The sequence below is a fragment of the Dasypus novemcinctus genome, chromosome 8 (assembly GCF_030445035.2).
Source record: "Dasypus novemcinctus isolate mDasNov1 chromosome 8, mDasNov1.1.hap2, whole genome shotgun sequence".
Classification (NCBI taxonomy): Eukaryota; Metazoa; Chordata; class Mammalia; order Cingulata; family Dasypodidae; genus Dasypus; species Dasypus novemcinctus.
Genome location: NC_080680.1, coordinates 95,087,886 through 95,109,290, shown reverse-complemented (window position 1 = coordinate 95,109,290; position 21,405 = coordinate 95,087,886). Strand labels below are relative to the sequence as shown.

At 39.6% G+C, this 21,405-nt stretch overlaps 2 protein-coding genes across 2 annotated transcripts; both read right to left on the bottom strand.

Annotated features, from left to right (window-relative positions):
- Positions 1–6,409: 6,409 nt before the first annotated feature.
- On the bottom strand, positions 6,410–9,684 carry LOC101412750 (olfactory receptor 1G1-like). The gene is made up of 2 exons (XM_058301356.2): positions 9,654–9,684; positions 6,410–7,371 (listed from the first exon to the last, which is right to left on the bottom strand). Exons 1-2 carry the CDS (start codon positions 9,682–9,684, stop codon positions 6,410–6,412), a joined length of 993 nt encoding a protein of 330 aa, XP_058157339.2.
- Positions 9,685–18,053: 8,369 nt separating this feature from the next.
- Positions 18,054–18,995, bottom strand: LOC101412308 (olfactory receptor 1G1-like). Its single transcript, XM_004473504.2, has one exon. The coding sequence runs from the start codon at positions 18,993–18,995 to the stop codon at positions 18,054–18,056; it is 942 nt and encodes a 313-aa protein (XP_004473561.2).
- Between the last annotated feature and the right edge of the window lie 2,410 nt (positions 18,996–21,405).

Sequence of the window (21,405 nt, the reverse complement as noted above, 5' to 3'; positions counted from 1 at the left end):
GCACACTCAACTGGGAGAGAATGGCCTCTTCAACAAATGGTGCCTAGAGAACTAGATATACATATGCAAAAGAAGGAAAGAGGATTACCATCTCACGCCTTATACAAAGATAAATTCAAGATGGATCAAAGACCTAAATATAAGAGCCAAGACCATAAAGACCTTGGAAAACAATGTAGGGATGCATCTACAGGACCTTGTAATAGGAAATGGCTTCATGAACTTCACAACCAAAGCACAAGCAGCAAAATAACAAATGGATAAATGGGACTTCCTCAAAATTAAAGGCTTTTGAACCTCAAAGGAGTTTATCACGAAAGTGAAAAGAGAGTTTACCCGATGGGAGAAAATATTTGGTAATCATATATCTGATAGGAGACTTATATCCTGCATTTATAAAGAACTCCTGTATCTTGAAAATAAAAAGACAAACAACCCATTTAAAAAATGGGCAAGAGATCTGAACAGACGCTTCTCCAAAGAAGAAATACAAATGACTAAAAGGCTCATAAAAAAATGCTCAAAATCACTAGTTATTAGGGAAACGCAAATCAAAACTACAATGAGATACCATTTTACACCCATAAGGCTGGCAGCTATCGAAAAAACAGAGGACTACAAGTGCTGGAGAGGATGTGGAGGAATGGGAGCACTCATCCACTGCTGGTGGGAATGCAGAAGTATCCAGCCATTCTGGAGGACATTTTGGCAGTTCCTCAAAAAGTTAGCTATAGATTTGCCATATGACCCAGCAATTCCACTGCTGGGTATATACCCAGAAGAACTGAAAACAAGGACACAAGCCTATATATGCACACCAATGTTCATAGCAGCACTATTCACTATTGCCAAAAGTTGGAATCAACCCAAATGCCCATCAACAGATGAATGGGTAAATAAAATGTGGTATACACATACAATGGAATACTGCTCAAGTATAAGAATGAATACAGTACAAACACATGTGGTAACATGGATGAATCTTGACAACCTTAAGTTGAATGAAGCCAGTCAGGCATTGAAGGACAAATACTACATGACCTCTCTGATATGAAATAAGTAAATCAAGCTGTCTCAGAGAGCTAGAGACTGGAAGATAGGCTTAAAGGTATTTGGGGAGGTGAGGAAGATTGCGAGCAGACACCTACATGGGTGGAGTCTATGATAAGCTGAAGGTAAGTATTTGTACAGGGAAGGGATAAGATGGGGACATAGGGATACCTTTGGGTGAGGCTTTGAGGGCTTGAGGGAGTCTAGGGTTGAGAGGATGGGTCAGATGGCCCAAGGAATTGGGGGGAGAACTGGGGGGAACTTTTGAATATGGGAGACTGTCAGGTATATCATTGAAACTATAATGTTGAGAAAACTCTTTAAAAAATGTAATAATGAAGAATTATATGTTTAAGATGCTTAAAGGGGGGGCACCTGGCACAGGGGGCAGGATTCTAGGGAGTGTGTGAGTGCTCATTTTATCATAGTGTGTTAAATCATTGGTTGGAGACCATACAATGAGTGTGAAGGTGTACCCACATCCTGGGGAGACCTGATATTCTCAAACAGAGGGAATTGTGTCCCTCCAGAGAATCGGTGGCTCTCATTCGGTTAGGGCAGTCTAGTATGTCAAGACCTCAGCACTGTTGCAAGTATCTGTAAATCTGACCCCTCAGGTAGTGAAGACTGATTGTCACTGTGGGCCCTGAGGGGAGGAGGAGAGAGGTATAGAATAGATGGATGCAGGGTAACTGCAGGCAATGGAAGTGCTCCACAAGGTCATGTAACGATGGATATAGGGCATGTTAACTTACATCAGAAATATTTAAAAGTCTATAAGGTAAAATGTAAACCATAATGTAAAACATAAGGAAACTGAAAATTTAGAATTTTGTACAGTCTAAAATATAAACCAAATGTAAACCAAAATGGACCCATGTTTGATAGCTGTTTCAAAATCTCTACATCAGCTGCAGCAAATATAACATGAACATGTAAAAAGATCATTGCTGGGGAAGGGGGAAAAAGGGTTTGATGGTGGATATATAGGAGTCCCCTATATTGTATATGTGAATTACTCTTATCTAAAACATTTTTAAAGACAAAATTAAAAATCAGAAAAAAAAAGGAAGAATAGAGACACTGAGGAAGAAATGAAAGAAAGTGCCTTACCACTGTACATATAGGGCAATACCTATTACAGTGATGAAAGGCAAAATGTTAAAAACAAAGCTTTATAATATTTTTCACATTTTTATTACACCAATTAATTTTTACTTTATTTTAGTATTTTAAATTAGTAGGTATATTTCTAATCTTTAAACCCATCATTATATTTCATTTTCCTATTAATTGAATTTAGTATATATTAGGCTTCATTGTTGAAGAAGTTTTGAACTACAGAGAGGTTCAACTATGGCAGGGGAGGAACACTGGTGTGGGGTGTTATTGATGGGGAGCACATGTTTGGGAGGGAGTTCTCCAGGGCATGTATATAGGGGATATAAAAATGTTCTGATATATGTTGGATATTTTCATAGTAGTTACAAACAACTGAGGGAGTCCTGAGTTCCTACCCAGGGGAGCTCTGTCACATTCCCCACTGGAGCAGCAATAATCCCCTAAGTACAACAGCAAAGACCAACAAGGTAGGATGGTCCAGTGATGAGCACTTGATACTGATGACTATGCTTATGAGCCTGTGTGCCTGAAATATGAACTAGGCCTAGAGCTGCAGGGTGCCTAAGAGTTACCTCCTGAGAGGCTCCATGTTGCTCAAATATGGCCACCCTCTAAGCCAAACTCAGCATATAAATATTACCTTCCCCCAGCTTTGGACATGACTCCCAGGGATGGGCCTCCCTGGTGCAGAGGGATTACTACCAATCACTAACTGGTGATCCAACTAGAAAGAGACCTTGAATAAAAGGGTCAACTCAGACTAGGAGAATATCTCAGCCTACATGTGAGATCATGTGTTAAAAACTGCTTTTGACCTTGAATAAAAAGGGGAAATGGCAAAGACAAATGACTTTATGTGGCTAAGAGTCTTCAAAAAAAGGTTGGGAGGTCATCAGCAGATCCCAGAAACAGCCAAAGGAGATACAATCTTAGATACTAGTTCTCCTGAAGGCTATGGAGGCCCACAGGGTATATGGTCATGGCAGATGGATTTAGAGTTCTGTGCCATGTCATTGGGCCCTATTTTGGAATTTGTGCTCCTGAGAGTGATGGAGCTGGACTCAGATGTGACCTTTCTACACATGCCTCTTCTGTCATTTTTACTGAACCTGTGGTTGGTGCTAGGGGTGGTGTATACTCAGGGGACTTGAATCTTTGGAGTGCCCATGTGCCAGCTGGGCTCTGATCCTCAGCAGAGTTGCAATTCCTACTCTCTGGTTCGTTGGACTTACTCAGGTCAGCTAAGAGGGAGGTGAAGATGGTCAACCACCACACCAGGGAACCAAGAGTGCCTACAACTACAAGCAAAAGAATTGCACTCATCATCCATGTGGAAACCAAGCCCCTCTTGATATAGAGGTGGAGTGGACATCACCATCCCAGGGTCCACAGAATGGAGGAATAAAAGATAGATTAGAATGGACTTACTGATATTCTACTATAAAACTATTGTGACTAGTAATAGAAGAAAATGTAGCATTGATGTGGAGAAAGTGGCCACAGTAGTTGCTGAGGGCAAGGAGAGGGAAGAAGAGATGTGATGTGGGGGCCTTTTGGGGACTTGGAGTTGTCCTACATGATATTGCAGGGTCAAATGCTAGACACTATATATCCTACCATAACCCACTGAATGTACGGGGGGAGAGTGGAACTAAAGGGTAAACTATTATCCATGTGGTGCAGCAGTGCTCCAAAATGTTTTGGCCGAGTACAATGAGTGTGCCACAATGATGGGGGAGCTTGTTGGTGTGGGAGGAGTGGGGTGGGGGCTGGGGGGTGTACAGGAACCTCATGTCTTTTTTATTTATTTTTTTTCATTTTTAAATTTTTTAAAAAAGATTTTATTTATTTCTCTTCCCTTCCCCCCAGCCACCTCAGTTATCTGTTCTCTGTGTCTATTTGTTGCGTCTTCTTTATCTGCTTCTATTGTCAGTGGCCCGGGAATCTGTGTCTCTTTTTGTTGCGTCATCTTGTTGTGCCAGCTCTCCGTGTGTGCGGCACCATTCCTGAGCAGGCTGCACTTTCTTTCGCACTGGGCAGCTCTCCTTACAGGGCGCACTCCTTGCGCGTGGGGCTTCCCTATGCAGGGACACCCCTGTGTAGCACGGCACTGCTTGTGCATATCAAAGCTGTGCAGGGGCCAGCTCCACACGGGTCAAGGAGGCCAAGGGTTTGAACCGCAGACCTCCCATGTGGTAGGTGGATGCCCTAACCACTGGGCCAAGTCCACTGCCCTTATGTTTTTTTAATGTATCATTTTTTGTTATGTATGTATCTTCGAAAAAATACAATACACAAAAATGATGGTGGTTGGGGGTGGGGGAGTGTGTTATGTGGGAACCTATTATGTTTTTTCAATATAATGTTCTGTGTGATCTAGTAACTTTAATTTAAAAATAGTGTTAAAATTTTTTTCTTGGTAGGGTTAGATTGCAGTAATGTGGACAATTTAATTTTTTTGCAAAGCATTAAGAGACTACCAGAGAGAGAATTTAAAGCTCATCTTAAAGCAAAACTTATAAATTCAGTCCTATGGATTATAGAGAATTATTTCCTCAAATCCTATTTGGAGAGGAGTATTTTGATATCCTTGTTTTTTGGAGACTAATATTTATTATTTTCATGGTAAATGGTACCTCACAATATCTGGAGCCAAGCCTGATCTTCTGATTTTGGAGTACATGAAGTTCATTTTCCCAGTAGATGTTCATTAAGCACCTTCTTCATGCTAGGCACTCTTCCAGATACAGGGAAGACAGAAGTGGACAAAGGTGTTTTCATGGAGATTACATTCTAGTGGTAGGAGTCAGGCAATGCACAAATAGAGGAGTAAACTATTATGAATGCTATGGAAAAAATTAAAGGAGGGAAGGGAAACAGGGTATACTGAGGAAAGAAGGAGTTTTTGCTCTTTTATATAGGATCATCACATGAGGTGATCTTTAAGGAAAGACCCGAAGAATGTAAAAGAATAATTTTTTTTTTTATGGAGGAATCAATAAGTCAGTCTGAATGCCTTGGGGGTAGGAAAGCGTTATTATCTAAAGTTTATTTATAAAAAATAATCTAGGTGCCTACATCAGAACAATAAAGGCCTACAAGACAAGGTGTCCTTAGATCCTTACAGGAATATCTTAAAATGGTTACAGAGGAAAGAAAAACCACTGACCCTTAAGGGTTAGTGGTTCTAAAGTGAGAGAACCTGTCCAGCAGACCAGTGTGGAATGGTATGACTGGGTACAGCTTGTGGTGGATGGGTTCTAAATTGGGCTTGGGGAAAGAGAAGGTACTACAGAGAGGGAGCAGTGTGAGTAAAGGCCTTGAGTGGAGTGTGAATGGTGTATATGAAGGAATGATGGTTCAGAGATGTTGACATTTCTATTTGTTGATAGTTTTGTGAAACAAAAAGGGGAAGGAAACACTTGCAAAAAGTGAGGGAGATCTGTTAGGGAAGAGCCACTTCAACTATTTGATTTCTTTCTAGTGATTGTTTCACTAAAACTAGTGAAATTACTTGAAAATAATTTCCCCCAAAAATGATAAAAATGATGACTATTCATATATACTTCCTAGAGAAGATTTTCTTACTGGAAGATCATCAAAAGCAATCACAAAGAATTAGATCTCTTCTTAATGATAATAGTTAGATCTCTTATTATGATAATATATAATTAAAAACTTCCTTTTATAAAAGAGATTATAAAGGCAAAGATGAAGAACTAACTGGGAATATCAGCAAAACACAGACAAGGATATATTATCTTTAATATACAAAACAATGATGCAATACAATAAAAAGCCAGGCAGATTATAGTAAAATGACATGAACAAACAATTAAAAATAGAATAAAAAATTGGTTAATAGAGTTAGGAAATGTTCCCCTTGCAAATAATCAAAGAATGAAAACTAAAGAAAAGAAGTACCATTTAGGTATCATATAAGTCAAAATTAAGGGGGACATGAGAATAAAATTCTGAAGAATATGCAAAATAACGGGCTTTCTCATTTGGGCACTTTGACAACATGCAGAAAGAACCTTAAAAATGTTCTACTTAGATATTCCATTTTTGAAAACATATTTGAAGGGTCGGCCATGGCAGGCATTCTCTGTTAAACCTGCTAGTGATACTGAGTAGCTATCCTGCTTTGAATGTGAATCTTTCAAAATTACAATGAGGAATTCTAATGAGGAAGGTATTTTATGAAGCCTGTGCTTCTACACTGGAGAAGGTCTCTTTATGCAGTAGAGCATTTACCCCAGCTCAGGAATCTCCACAAAGCTCCCTTCATGTCCCTGTTCCTCAGGCTGTAGATAAAGGGATTCAGCACAGGGGTGACCATCATGTATATCACAGATGTCACCATTCCAGACTTTGCTGAGTAGGAGGATGAGGGCTGGAAATACACCTGAAAGAGGGTCCCATAGAAGAGAGTGACCACTGTCAGGTGAGAGCCACAGGTAGAGAAGACTTTGTGCTTCCCTCCAGCAGAAGGGATCTTGAGGATGGTGTGGATGATGTGGGCATAAGAGACCAGGACACAGGTGAGAGGGACCACACCTGAGAGGGCTGCCTCAATGAACATTATAACCTGAAAGTTATGGGTGTCTGAACAGTCAAGCTTGAGGAGTGGGAGAAGGTCACAGAAAAAGTGAGGGATGGAATGGGAGGCACAGAAGGAGAATTGAGCCATCAGGAGAGTGAGTGGGAAGGCCAGGAGGTGAGAGCAGAGCCAGGATGCAGCCACCATCAGCAGGCAGCGCTGGGGCCGCATGATCATGGTGTAGTGGAGAGGAAGGCAGATGGCCACATAGCGGTCGTAGGCTATCACAGCCAGCAGGAAGTCATCCAGTAGGGCAAGTGCCATGAAGAAGTACATCTGCACGAGGCACCCAGTGTAGGAGATGGTGTGGTGCCGTGTCTGGATGTTCACCAGCACCTTGGGGACAATGGTGCTGGTGAAGCAGGTATCAATGAAGGAGAGGTTGGCCAGGAAGACGTACATGGGGGTGTCAAGGTGCAGGTCAAAGCTGATGGCCAGGATGATGAGAAGGTTCCCTAGTACAGTGATGAGGTACATGCCCAGGAAGAGTCCAAACAGGAGAGTCTGCTGCTCTGGATATTGGGAGAAACCCAGGAGGATGAAGCCAGAATCACTTGTTTGACTTCTAATTTCCTTGTAAGGTAGGGAAATTAGTCCTGCTTAAATAAAACCAGGCTCTAAAAATTAGATTTCAAAGAATTTAGTCTGCTTTTCTCTATTCCCTGAGGAGGTCATTGAGATTCACAAGTGTCTGAAATGGCAGATGTGCAAATATGTACAAATATGAGGAGTGCAGGCTATGATAATGAGGCATCATGATGGTGGTTACTTTGCGTTCTGGATACCTGCAATAAGGTAAGTTTTTCCCATAGATTTCCTGAGTGAGGCTGAAATGACATATGTGATGAATCTCTTTAAGTTTTAATTTCCTTAAAAAATTTAAAAAAAAAACAAAAATCTTTAAAATTTCTGTTTCAGACTCATTCCCTTATTTTGGGCTTATTCATGCACTGGGATTTCGTGGGCAATACTGGGTATTCCTCTGTCTGTATTGTGTGAAGTATATTTGCAGGTATTGAGGATTTGGAAGAAGGAATAATTTTTTTTTCAGAAAATAGTATGATGAGACTTAGTGTGTGGGAAGTTCTCTGCCCTTTTTTGCTTTTGAAGACTAGTTCAACAAGTTAATGTAGATATGAGAACTTTGTAAACTGAAAAGTACTTTATCAAAAAACAGTACATTATTTTCATTTTCACTTTCATCATCACTCTCACTGTCAGCATCAACTGTGTTTAGGTGATGGTCTTTAGCATCTAGAGATTGGGTGAAAACCTTTCTCTAACCCCTTTTAACATTATATTCTTGGGCAAATAACTTAACCTTTCTGAATATCATTTTCCTGGTTTGTACATGCAGATCTCCTTCAAAGAGTCATTGAAGTTGCTATTGAGAACACATATAAGGAGGGCAGGCCTTCAAAAAGGGTAGCGATTGTCATTGCCATTGTTAGTAGTGGTTGAGGAAACATGAATCTGGGACACATGATGCAATGGATAGTATTAGAGAAGGTGCTTTCCAGTTCTGTTCCTTACCTACCTAAACTTTGGGAAATGACTACACTCTGTGAGCCTTGCTTTCCTTGTGAAGATAATAACCTTACCTGATGGGTTTGTTGAGGTGAGCAAATGCTGGAATCAGTTGAAGTTTCTTCATGAATCATGATGTGCAATCAAAATGAGAGAGTCCAAATTTTCTGTTTGATGGTGTGGAGGAACAAATGCAATGAACCATCAGTGGGAGGACGTGCTATTGTCACACTTGTTTTGTGTTGTGTTTAGTATCTCCTCTGGAGTCCGACAACTTGCTCCATTCCATTTTTCTGTGTGATTTTGAGAAATTCACTTAAGATTTTTTGGTTTCTTTTTCCATATGTGTTTAAAAGTGATAATAACTGTGTCTATTGTATGGAATGGTTATGAAGATTAATTTAGAAACCGATTGTAAAATATTCATAATACGGTGGCATATAGTAAATGCTTGATAAATATTAGATTTTATTGTTGTTGTTAATAAAAATGTGGTGCCTTGTCCTGTGTCATAGTGTCCCGGTCACTGCCTAAGGATAGACTTGTAAATTTTAAGGTGTCATATGAAGAGTTATCATCATCATCATCATTTTGATCATTACTACCCCTGAAAGGTTATGACTACACAAAACTGCTAGAGGGAAAGCATTTACAGAAGCATTACCTTCTGTAATGGGAGAGAAGCACTCATAAGTAACCTTGATCAAATAACTTAACTATCAAAACCTAAATATTATTAATTTTAATACTACTGATGGGGTTTGGGGAATGGTATTCTGAGACGTGTTCTCTACAATGACCTAGACTGAACTCTTAAGGACCTAATGAACACCAGAGATAGATATTCTCATGGTGCCCAGAAGAAGAGTCAGGAAATGATTGGCTGAGGAAGGAAAAGAAGGGGAAAGCTAAAAAGAAGCTGTATGAGTTCTTTCTGTGTGAGTGTTTGTAAGTGTGAGTGTGTGTGCCCCTGTATGTGTGCCTTGGGTAGATTTTGCTCCCTGTCCCAACCCTAGGCCTCAGTACTAACCTGGAGATGCCGACCAACCCTAGATCTTGCCATTACCATCAAGGAGATTGGATTCACTGGCCCTTTGCCTCCCCAAGAAGGCATGGTTGGATCTGCAGAGACCTTTCCTCCCTGTGGAAACAGCATAGACTGAAGACTCAGGACGGGAGATACCTGATTTCAGGCAAAGGAGCCAGGAGTAGCTGTTGGATTTTCTCGTGGAGTGTCTTCTGGGACCTAATCCCAGACCTCCTAGTTAGAGACTAGATGGGGCAAATGTCCAGCCTCCCAGCTGTCCCCTCTGGGCTCTGGCCCCCTGTGTCCCAGCAGTGACATCAATACCTCCATTAAGAGCCACCAGAGCTGGCACCATGGGGGCACACCTCCTGGCATTTCTCTCTTGGGTGCGGTGTTGTTGGATCTGTCCTCTCCATCCTTTACTCTGACCATCAGCCCATTCCTGCCAATCACTCCACACGTTCTAATATAATGCCCAGTTCTCATTCATGAATCATGGTTTGTTCCAGGAAATAAGTAAAAAGGAAGGAATAAGATAGGTTGCATGTAACAATCCTTACTATTAAATGTCATGTAGAAAAGGGAATATTTTTGTTCTCTATGACTCCAGGGAGTAGACATACAACTAATATGTAAAATCAACACAAGGCCCAGGGTGCTGTTCTGAGTATCTCTGGCTCTATTTACTTTGTTGTAAAAATATCATGTATGCCAAAGAATGTATAAACATATATGTGCTGTTATAGAATGATAATAAAATGAAAGCCCATTTTCCTACCATTCAACTTAAATAGTAAATGGCTCAGTCCTTCAGAAGCCCATGTGTGCCTGTTTTCTTTCTTTTTTTTTTTTTTTTTTTTTCTCCCTCTGTCTCATTGTTTTTGTGTGTGTGTGTGTGCATGCTCCCTGTCTGGTCTCTGTCCATTCCCTGCATATACTTCTATGTCTACTTGTTTTCTCTCTAAGTGGTACAGGGAACCAATCCTGGGACCTTCTGTAATGGGAAAGAGGCACTCAATTTCTTGTGCCACCTCAGCTCCCTGGTCTTCTTTGTCTCTTATTGTCTCTCCTATTTGTCTCTTTTTCTTGCATCATCTTCCTGCTCCAGCACTCCTGTGCGGGCCAGCTCACCGCATGTGCCAACTGGCCACATGGGCCAGCTTGTCTTCACCAGGAGGCCCTGAGACTTGAACCCTGGACTTCCCATATGGTAGATGGGAGCCCAATTGCTTGAGCCACATCTGCTTCCCTGATTGTTTTCAATCACATTTCTTTCCTTCCCCCTTAGAGGAAACCAGTATCCTGAATATTGCCTACCATTCCCTTATTTTTCTTTATAATTTTTTCCACATATGCATATCTGCCGAAACTATATAGTCTCTGGATTTGCCTGTTTGTTCCCTGTGTGAAAGGAGTTATATATATTTATATTCTTTATGAATTGTTTCTTTTTCTCAACATTGTTCTTTTTAGGTTCACTCATGCTGATGTATGTAGCTGAAGGGTATGCATGTTTGCTGCTGTCGTGTACAGGTCAGCAACGCTCAAGAACTTTTACCATGATTATATGAAAATGTCAATTGTGAATAAAATGCAATTTTTTTTCTTCCTTTGCAACACTTATATTTCTAACTCTTTTTCTTATGTTCTGCACTGGATGTGTCTTCCAGTAAAATGTGGCATAGTAGTAGTAAGAGCTGGTATTTTGTCTTGCTCTTCATTTAGATAGGAAAGATTTAAAAGTATCACCATTAAGTAATATATATGGTGTACATTTGAAAACATATTCCTTTTTATCAGATTAAGGATGTTTTCTTTCTCCTTATTTTGCAAAGAGGGTTTTTTATGAATGGGTGTTAAATTATATCAAGTGTTTTTTCTTCATATGTAGAGACAGTCATATGAATTTGAACTTAGAACTGTTTATATGGTGACTTACTTTGATTGATTTTTGAATGTTATATCCATCTTGTATTCTTGGGAAAACTGAACTTTATTATAATGTATTATCTTTTCTTATGCATTGTTGTAATTGTGTTGCTAATATTTTACTTTGGATGGGTGCATTTATATTCATGTATGAGATCTCTGTCGTACTTTTTATTGCATATTCTTGCCAGCTTTTGAGTAGAGATTTTGCTAATATCATAAAGGGTGTTGGTGTATGTCCCTTTTTTCCTATTCTCCGAAAGAATTTCTGCACTATAGGATTTATTTATTTCATGAATTGTTTCTAGAAAAATTTTCTTTGAGGAAAGAATTTTGGCTATCAATTTAATTTCCTTAATAATTATAGTTATATTCAGGTTTTCTCTTTTTTCTTAAATTAGTTTTAATAAGTTATATTTTCCAGAAATTTGTCTGTTTGGTCTAACATTTTAAATCTATTTGTATAGCATTATTAATAACATCCTTTTTCTTTCTCGTTACTGATTTCTTGTTATTATTTCTATTTTTCCCAAATGATAATTTCACCAGAGATACGTAAACTTTATTCATCTGTTCAGAGAATGATCTTTTAGCTTTGTTGATCTGTTTTTTTTTCTTTTTTTCTCTCTCTCTTTTTTAAAATGTTACATTAAAAAATATGAGGTCCCCATATACACCCCAACCTCCTCACCCCACTCCTCCCACATCAACAATCTCTTTCATCATCATGGCACATTCATTGCATTTGGTGAATACATTTTGGAGCACTGCTGCACCACATGGATAATGGCTTACATTGTCGTTTACACTCTCCCCCAGTCCACCCAGTGGGCCATGGCAGGACATACAATGTCCAGCATCTCTCCCTGCAGTACCACCCAGGACAGCTCCAAAAGTCCTGAAAATGCCCCCACATTGTATCTCTTCTTCCCTCTCCCTACCCACAGCAGCTAGTGTGGACACTTTGTCCACATCAATGCTACAATTTCTTCCATTACTAATCACAATAGTTCCATAGTAGAATATCAGTAAGTCCACAGTAATCCATACTCTATTCCTCCAGCCTGTGGATCCTGGGATGGTTATGTCCACTCCCCCTTTATATTGAGAGGGGGTTTAGATTCCACATGGATGATGGATGCAATTCTCCTGCTTGCAGTGGTAGGAACTCATGGCTCCCTGGTATGGTGGTTGACCTTCTTCATCTCCCTGTTTGCTGGCCAGGTTAAGTCCAATAAACCAGAGGATAGGAGTTGCAAGTCTGCTGAGGTTCAGGGCCTGGCTGTCACAGGACTGTCCAGAGATTCAGGTCTCCTGAGTATACACCAACCCCAGGGCCAACCACAGTTTAAGTAAAAGTGACAGAAGAGGCATGTGTAGAAAGGTCATATCTGAGTCCAACTCCATCACAGTCAGGAACACAATCTCCAAAGAAGGGCCAGCTGACATGGCACTGAACTCCAGAGCCTTCTGCCATGATCATAGAACCTGTGGGTCTCTGTAGCCCTCAGGGATCTCTGTTTTTTGCTTGCTTCTGTCTTATTTCCTTTCTTATATCCTCCTTGGACTGATATTTCTGTTTTTTTCCCTAAAGATGGACGTTTAGCTCATTATTTTGCAGTCCTTTTTCTTTACTGATTTGCATATAAGACTATAAATTTCCTGTAAATATTTTTTGTATTGGTTTTCATTAAGAAGAAATATTTTCTTATAGTCTCTTGGAAACTGAGGCACAGTGGCCTCTCAAGGAGAGACATGCAGCCTCCATTGCTAGTGCTGTCTCCATGGCTACGATTGCAACCTAAGGAAAGCGGTAATTAAGAGTTCCCGGCAAATGGGATGAAGCTGTTAAAGGTTGAAAGAAAAGATGAGCACATACCTTTTGTAGTGAATAGAACACTTAGACTTCGTACCTTGAGATAAGATTTTTGAAAATTCCTTTGACTATGGGTAATGCTGATAGTTAATACGTGTTGCTCCTTAATGCCACGTACGCTATGTTTGTGCTTATTGGCATGTAGGCTACCTATGCCTACTTCTTGGCACGTACACTGGGGTATATAAAGAGCCCCTTGCAAACAATAAAGTTGTCTGAGGAATTATTACTCGCAGACCCCTGATCCCAGCTCTCTCGTTCTTTTTCTCCCGCTCTTTCTTTCTCTTTGTTTCCTTCTCCCTTTCCTCTTTCTTTCATTCCTGATTCCCTTCAGGTCCAAATCTCCAACAATAGTCGTTATGATTTCTTATTTTATACTTAGATTATTCCTAGGTGAGTTTCACAATTCCCAAATACATGAGGGATTGTCTAGTTATATCTTTATTATGATTTTTAGCTTAATTTCATGTGGTCTGCATGATTTTGAGTCTTTGAAATTGGTTCAGATTTACTTTATGGGTAATAAACGGTCAAGTTTTACAAATTTCCCTTGAGTTCTTCTTTTTTTTTTTTTTTTTTTAATTTTTTTATTTTTTATTGACTTTGTAATAATATTACATTAAAAATATATATGTGAGGTCCCATTCAACCCCACCCCCCCACCCCCCCTCTCCCCCCCCCCCCAACAACACTCGTTCCCATCATCATGACACATCCATTGGATTTGGTAAGTACATCTTTGGGCACCTCTGCACCTCATATACATTGGTTCACATCATGGCCCATACTCTCCTCTATTCCATCATGTAGGCCCTGTGAGGATTTACAATGTCCGGTGATTACCTCTGAAGCACCATCCAGGGCAGCTCCATGTCCCGAAGACGCCTCCACCTCTCATCTCTTCCTGCCTTTCCCCATACCCTTTGTCCATTATGTCCACTTTTCCCAATCCAATGCCACCTCTTCTATGTGGACACTGGATTGGTTGTGTCCATTGCACCTTTATGTCAAGAGGAGGCTCCCTTGAGTTCTTCTAAAGGAGGTTTTTTCTGCAATTCCTGAGTGCAATGTTCTCTATATATCCATTAGTTAATATTTTTAATTGTGTTTTTCAAATCTTCTGTATCTTTACTGATTTTTTTGTCAATTTGTTCATCAACTACCATGAGAAGTGTGTTAAAATCTCCCACTAGTATTGTCCATTTGTCTAGTTCTCCTCGTCTTATTAATTTATTCTTTTTTCATTATTATTATTTTTAAAGAAGTTTTAGATTACATAAATGTTACATAAAAAATATAGGGGATTCCCTATCTCACCCCTCCCCCTCCCACACTTTCCCACATTAACAACATCTTTCATTAATGTGGTACATTGCTTACAATTGATTAACATATATTGAAATATTGCTACTAACTACGATTTATTGTTTACATTATGGTTTACACTTTGCATTGCACAATTTTATAGGTTTTGACAAAATATATAATGGCTTGTATCTGTCATTGCAATATCATGCAGAACAATTCCAATATCCCCAGAATGCCCCATGTTATACCATTCTTCTATCTTCCTCGCCTCAGAACCTCTGGTGACCACTGCCTTTGTATCAATGTTACAAGTTCTTCCATTACTAGAATAATAATGTCTACTTTAGTCCATAGTTGCAATCCCCCCTTAATGTTTGTTCATTCCTCAATCTTGAGGATTTGGGAATGGTGATGTCCACTCTGCTTTCAGCTGAGAGGGGGTTTAGATCCCATGGGGCAGATGGATGGAGCAGTCTTGCTTGCAGTTGTAAATACTCTTTGTTTTCTGTTTTTTTTCTGTGTGTGGTTTTTTCAATGCTGAAAAATTTGAAGTGTTGTATCTTCCTGGTGAATAAAATATTTCAATTTTATAAGATGAAATTTTATGTCTGGAATAATGCTTTTGCCTTACAGTCTACTTATTTGATAATAGTGGAGGTATGCTAACACTTTTTGGCATGTGGTTTTCAATTCTTTTATTTTTGATCTTTCCGTATTTTTTGTTTGTTGAATAAACATTTTATTGATGAATTATACATTGACATTTTAAAATGCACAAAATCATACATGGGCATATAGCTTGATGAATTTTCTCAAAGTGAACAAACCCTTATAACCAGCATCCATATCATGAAACAGAACGTAACCAGCAACTCAGAAACCCTGTTTGGATCCCTTTAACGTTACTACTTTCTACCTCCCCTGCCTCCCAAAGAATAACTGTAACCTAAATTCATACTCCAATTTTACCTGTTTTTGAACTTTATATAAATGAAATCATATAGTACATACTCTTTTGCACAATATTATTTTGGTAAGATTGATTCAAGCATTTACATATAACAGTTATATATTCATTTTCATTGCTATGTAGGAATTTATTGCAGGTATATACCATAATTTATTTATCCACTCTTTGGTTGATGAATATTTTATTCCCTCACCCCCTCCACCCAGCTTTTGGCTATTACAAATAGTGCCTCTATGAACATTCTTGTATTTGTCTTTTTTGGTATGTATATATATGTCCGCAATTCATTTGGATGTTTTCTGAGGGATGGAATTTCTGAATCTATGTTTAGCTTTAGTTGATACTGCCAAATCATTCTGCTGTTGTAACAATTTACACCTTCTTTAGCAATGTATGAAAGTTTCCATTGTACCATGTTCTTTTCAATGCATAACATTGCTTTTTAATATTAGTCATTTTGGTGGGTGTTTCCTGGTATTGCATTGTGATTTTAACATGTATTTCCATGATGATTAATGAGGGTAAGAACCTTTTTCTAAGCTTATTGATCCTTTGTTTATCCTTTTTAGGTTGAAGAGTGTTCTAGTCTTTTGCCCATTTTTCTATGGATTGTCTATCTTTTTCACAAAGATTAATGTAAATTTTTAATATAGTCTGATTACAGGTCTTTTTCACAGATATACGCTTTACAAATAGCTTTTTCCACTCACTGAGTTGCCTTGTCATTCTCTTTTTTTTTTTTAAAGATTTATTTTATTTATTTCTCTCCCCTTCCCCCACCCACCCTGGTTGTCTGTTCTCTATGTCCATTTGCTGCGTATTCTTTTTGTCCGCTTCTGCTGTTGTCAGTGGCACGGGGAATCTGTGTCTCTTTTTGTTACATCATCTTACTGTGTCAGCTCTCCATGTGTGCAGCACCATTCCTGGGCAGCTGAAATTTCTTTCGCACTGGGCGGCTTTCCTTATGGGGTGCACTCCTTGCCCGTGGGGCTCCCCTACACGGGGGACACTCCTGCGTGGCACGGCACTCCTTGTGCGCATCAGCACTGCGCATGGTCCAGCTCCACACAGGTCAAGGAGGCCCGGGGTTTGAACCACGGACCTCCCATGTGGTAGACGGATGCCCTATCCACTGGGCCAAGTCTGCTTCCCATTGTCAATCTCTTTGGATAGCTATATTTAACACATTTAATGCATATAATAAAAATTGGCATAAAGAATTAGTGTTTCTAACAAGAGAGAGATTCCAGAGATTCCTTCTGATCAATATGGACCATGTGAGTGGGTTCATGTTGTAGGGGACAGGGGATTTAAACTGGTCCTGGAGAAAGATGATGTGCCTCAGAGAGGGAACAGTGTTAGTGAGGCTTGGAATGAAAGTATTTGATGGATATTTAAGTGAATAATAGTTCAGAGATTGTTAGTGTTTATATTTTTGTAATGCAAAAATAGAGAGGAACTTGCAGAAAGTGAGAGGAATGTGTTGGGAAAGAACTACTTCAACTATATGATTTCAGTATAAAGTCATATTGTTTCATTAAAAAATTATATTCCACAAGAAATGAGAAAAATATTGACTATTTGCATGAATTCTACATAGAGAAGGATTTTCAAAATATAACTTCAGCAAATGAAGTTACAAAGAGTAAGACTTCTTGATTTGATAATATGTAGACTTAAAACTTCATTATATTAAAAAATTGCAAAGGTAAAAGAACAAATATTAACTTAGAACATTACAAAGATATAATATTTGTAATATAAAAAGGCTTATACAGTTCAATAAAATATCTCCAGTAGATAATGGGAAGATGGTGCAAACAATTAAAAATATAATTAAAAATGGATTAACAGTTTTTTCAGTAGAGGCAAAACAATAAGGCAGAGTATTAAAGATAAAGAATGAAAGACTTGTCATGGTAGCCAATAAACGTTCACTGCCAGGGTCCTATATCTTATTCCAGTTGTGTGCTATTTGGACCAGTTTCCTAAATTACCCAGTTTCGTTTCCTCCTCTAGAATTATTCTTGCTGTTTTGTTTTGTTTTTTAGGAGGCACTGGGGATTGAACCCAGGACCTCATCCATGGGAAACAGGTGTTCAACCACTGAGTTAAATCTGCTCCCCTTCTTGCTGTCTTTTAATCCCAGCAAATAGCCTTCTGTGTTTGGAGGACAATCCCTCTGAATGAGTTTTTCCAAAGCAGGCCTTAGAAATTTTCCCTGCATTTAGAAATATTTGACCCTTCTTAGGTTTTGTTAGCATTTCTTGTAGTTGTGTAAGACCTTTAGGCATAGACTGAGCTGCTGACCAGTTTTCCTCCTAGAATTTAAGCTTGTTCTGCTGTTATTCTTTGGGTGGTTCCCAGCTCTCTCATTTTAATCTTTTTGGGTTCTAGGCCCACTAAATCAAGTCACCCTGTAGGGATTGCTGGCCACTGCCTCTCTCCAAGCTGCAGTTCTATCTTTGGCTAGTTGTTTCTATTTTACGTTGCCATGTCAGGCATCCTCTGTTTGTTAAACCTGTTTGTGATGCTGAGCATCCATCCTGCCCTGAGTGTGAGCCTTTCAAAATTCCAATGAAGAATTCTAGTGAGGAAGGCATTTTGAAAATCCTGTGCTTCTACACTGGAGAAGGCCTCTTTATGCAGTAGAGCATTTACCCCAGCTCAGGAATCTCCACAAAGCTCCCTTCATGTCCCTGTTCCTCAGGCTGTAGATAAAGGGATTCAGCACAGGGGTGACCATCGTGTATATCACAGATGTCACCATTCCAGACTTTGCTGAGTAGGAGGATGAGGGCTGGAAATACACCAGAAAGAGGGTCCCATAGAAGAGAGTGACCACTGTCAGGTGAGAGCCACAGGTAGAGAAGACTTTGTGCTTCCCCCCAGCAGAGGGGATCTTGAGGATGGTGTGGATGATGTGGGCATAAGAGACCAGGACACAGGTGAGAGGGACCACACCTGAGAGGGCTGCCTCAATGACCATCATAACCTGAAAGTTATGGGTGTCTGAACAGGTAAGCTTGAGGAGTGAGAGAGGGTCACAGAAAAAGTGAGGGATGGAATGGGAGGCACAGAAGGAGAATTGAGCCATCAGGAGAGTGAGTGGGAAGGCCAGGAGGTGAGAGCAGAGCCAGGATGCAGCCACCATCAGCAGGCAGCACTGGGGCTGCATGATCATGCTGTAGTGGAGAGGAAGGCAGATGGCCACATAGCGGTCGTAGGCTATCACAGCCAGCAGGAAGTCATCCAGCAGGACAAGTGCCATGAAGAAGTACATCTGCACGAGGCACCCAGTGTAGGAGATGGTGTGGTGCTGTGTCTGGATGTTCACCAGCATCTTGGGTGTAATAGTGCAAGTGAAGCAGGTCTCAATGAAGGAGAGGTTGGCTAGGAAGAAGTACATGGGGTTGTGAAGGTGCAAGTCAAACTTGATGGCCAGGATGATGAACAGGTTTCCCAGCACAGTGACCAGGTACATGCCCAGGAAGAGCCCAAAAAGGAGAGATTGCTGCCTCAGGTGTTCAGAGAAGCCCAGGAGGAAGAAGTCTGCGACGGTTGTTTGGTTTTTAATTTCCATTTATAGCAGGACAATTGGCAGAAAATCTTGCTTAAATATGGGTAGACTCCAAAGAGTCATATAATTTGAGGTCTTTGGTCATTTTTCTGTGTTCTTTTCAAAGATTATAGAAATGCACTGCTGTCTTTTGGTGGCAGGCATGTAAACACATGCAGAGGTGAGAATTCTGAATGATGATAAAGAGAGATTTAGATGACATGAACTTTACATTCTAGTTGTCTAATGAATTATATTTAGCCCTCTTGAAAGAGGTTAACCTGGGATCAGCTAGGATCACCCTATATCTTAGTTCCTTTTTCTTTTTTAAATAGCAAAGCTATTTCATAGGCTTTTGAAGTTTGAATGAGATAGTCTTCAGACTGTGAGTTTACTAGAAAACTATAGGCAAGCAGAGGTGTGTGTGTGTGTATGTGTGTATGTATTTGGGGTATAAAATAGATAACAGTTTACACAGATAGATCATATCTGGGACTCAGGCATTATTGGTTTGATGGAGTATCAGCCCTTCTTTTCTCTTGAAGACACATCAAATGAGTTAATGTTGGTAAAATTACTTTATACACTCAAAAGTATTTTATAAATAAAAGGTCCCATCATCATCGATGGCCTTATCAACATTATCATTCTTTAGAAATGTTGGCTTTGGTGTTTTATAGGGTAGATGGGAATCCTTTTTCTGCTGTTACTGGCTGTGTGTTCCTCTGCAACATACACAACTTATCCTCTCTGAGCTTCAGTTTCCGAATATGTACATACTTTATTTAGTTATTGCAGATAATCAATGAGATGACATAGTCAAAGTACTAACACAGAGTGGGCTTTCAATAAACAGTTATCACTATTGGTAGTGGTAGTAGGAAAAAAATGGAACCTGAGGTGACTGACATGCTGAAAAACAATAGACCACACACCTCCCAGCTATAAACCTCACAAAGAAATGTTGAAAGCATTTAAATCCCAGCCGGAATTAGTTGCAAGTTTATTCAGGACCTACTACATAAAATTAAAATTGGAGATTTTACTATGTGCCTTTGGGCAGTGTGAAAGTATGAACACATGAACGGGCAATGGCAGCACGAGCTATGTCATGCTCACTGATATAGTGATAAAACACACTCCCTGTAGGATCTGACAAATCTTCATTTGACCACCAACCCCCTTATGGGCTGTTACATTGAATGAGCTGCTCAATTTTTCTTGGCCTCAGTTTCTGCATCTGCTTGAAGAGGATGATAATAATGCCTAACTCATGGAATTTTGTGAGGATTAAATTAGATGAAAACCAGAGCAATGACTGGCTCATATAAAATGTTTATCAAATGTTAGTTTTTCTTGATATTATTGTTTCTCTTGTTGAAGTTTAAAAAAAAAGGGGGGAGGGGGGATTTCTAGCATAAACAACTAGTCCCTTGGATTTGCCCAGAACTTTCCTGGTTTTAAAACTTAAAGTTCCTATATAGTTAATTTCGTGTCTTAACTTAGCTAGGTTATGGTGGTCAGTTGTTCAGTCAAGCAAGCACTGGCCTGATTTGTTATTACAGGGGTTCTTAATGTTTTACGTTCCATGGACTCCTTACTAAGTCCACACTATACTGTGTATTATTTAATAAATATGTCACACCCACACTAACATGTCCCCACAAGAATAATGTTTTCTTGAATTTCAATTCAAAGTCAGGGACCCCTTATTAAGAACCCTGTGTTACTCTGAGGCTGCTTTGTGGATTTAAATATTAGTTAATTGATGGTATCTATGGTTGTTTCATCCAATTAATTTCAGCAGTCAGAAAGAAGAATTTCTCTTCCTACTTTAGCTTGATTAATACAGTCCCACTACCCAGGAACTCTCAGTCTTGGGAACACTAGAATGGTTGGTTAGCCTATATACCACTTTTTCCTGGTGACTGTCTGTGGGGAGCTGAGCTTTGAAAACAGAAAAGTTTCACTGAAAATTCGTAGCTACTATTGCCATCAATATTGTCATCATGACCATTGGAAGGTGATGACTGTACTTCCATAATAACATGACAAAGCATCTACCTTGGCATGGGCAGACTCAGGTTTGAGTGTTAGCTGTACTATCTTGGTCAAATCATTTAACGTCTACCTAACAGAATTAAGTGAATCAAATTTTTTAAAAAAGCAGAACAGGGCTTGGTGAACCACTAATTGCTGTGGAAATTGTTACCATCCTTGGGTGGTGGCATAGAATGGTTCTGAAAACCACTTATGATCATGTGAGCTGAGAGTGAATTGTCCATGCATAGTATAGGAGTCCTGGGCCTTATTGCAGAGTTGCAGTATCTTGGCCACTGTCAGGAGCTTGGGGAAGGTTGATCTGTATTGACTTCAGGATAAATTCTCAGGGAGTTCATGAATATTAAATCAAGGCTCTCACAGTGATCAGGAG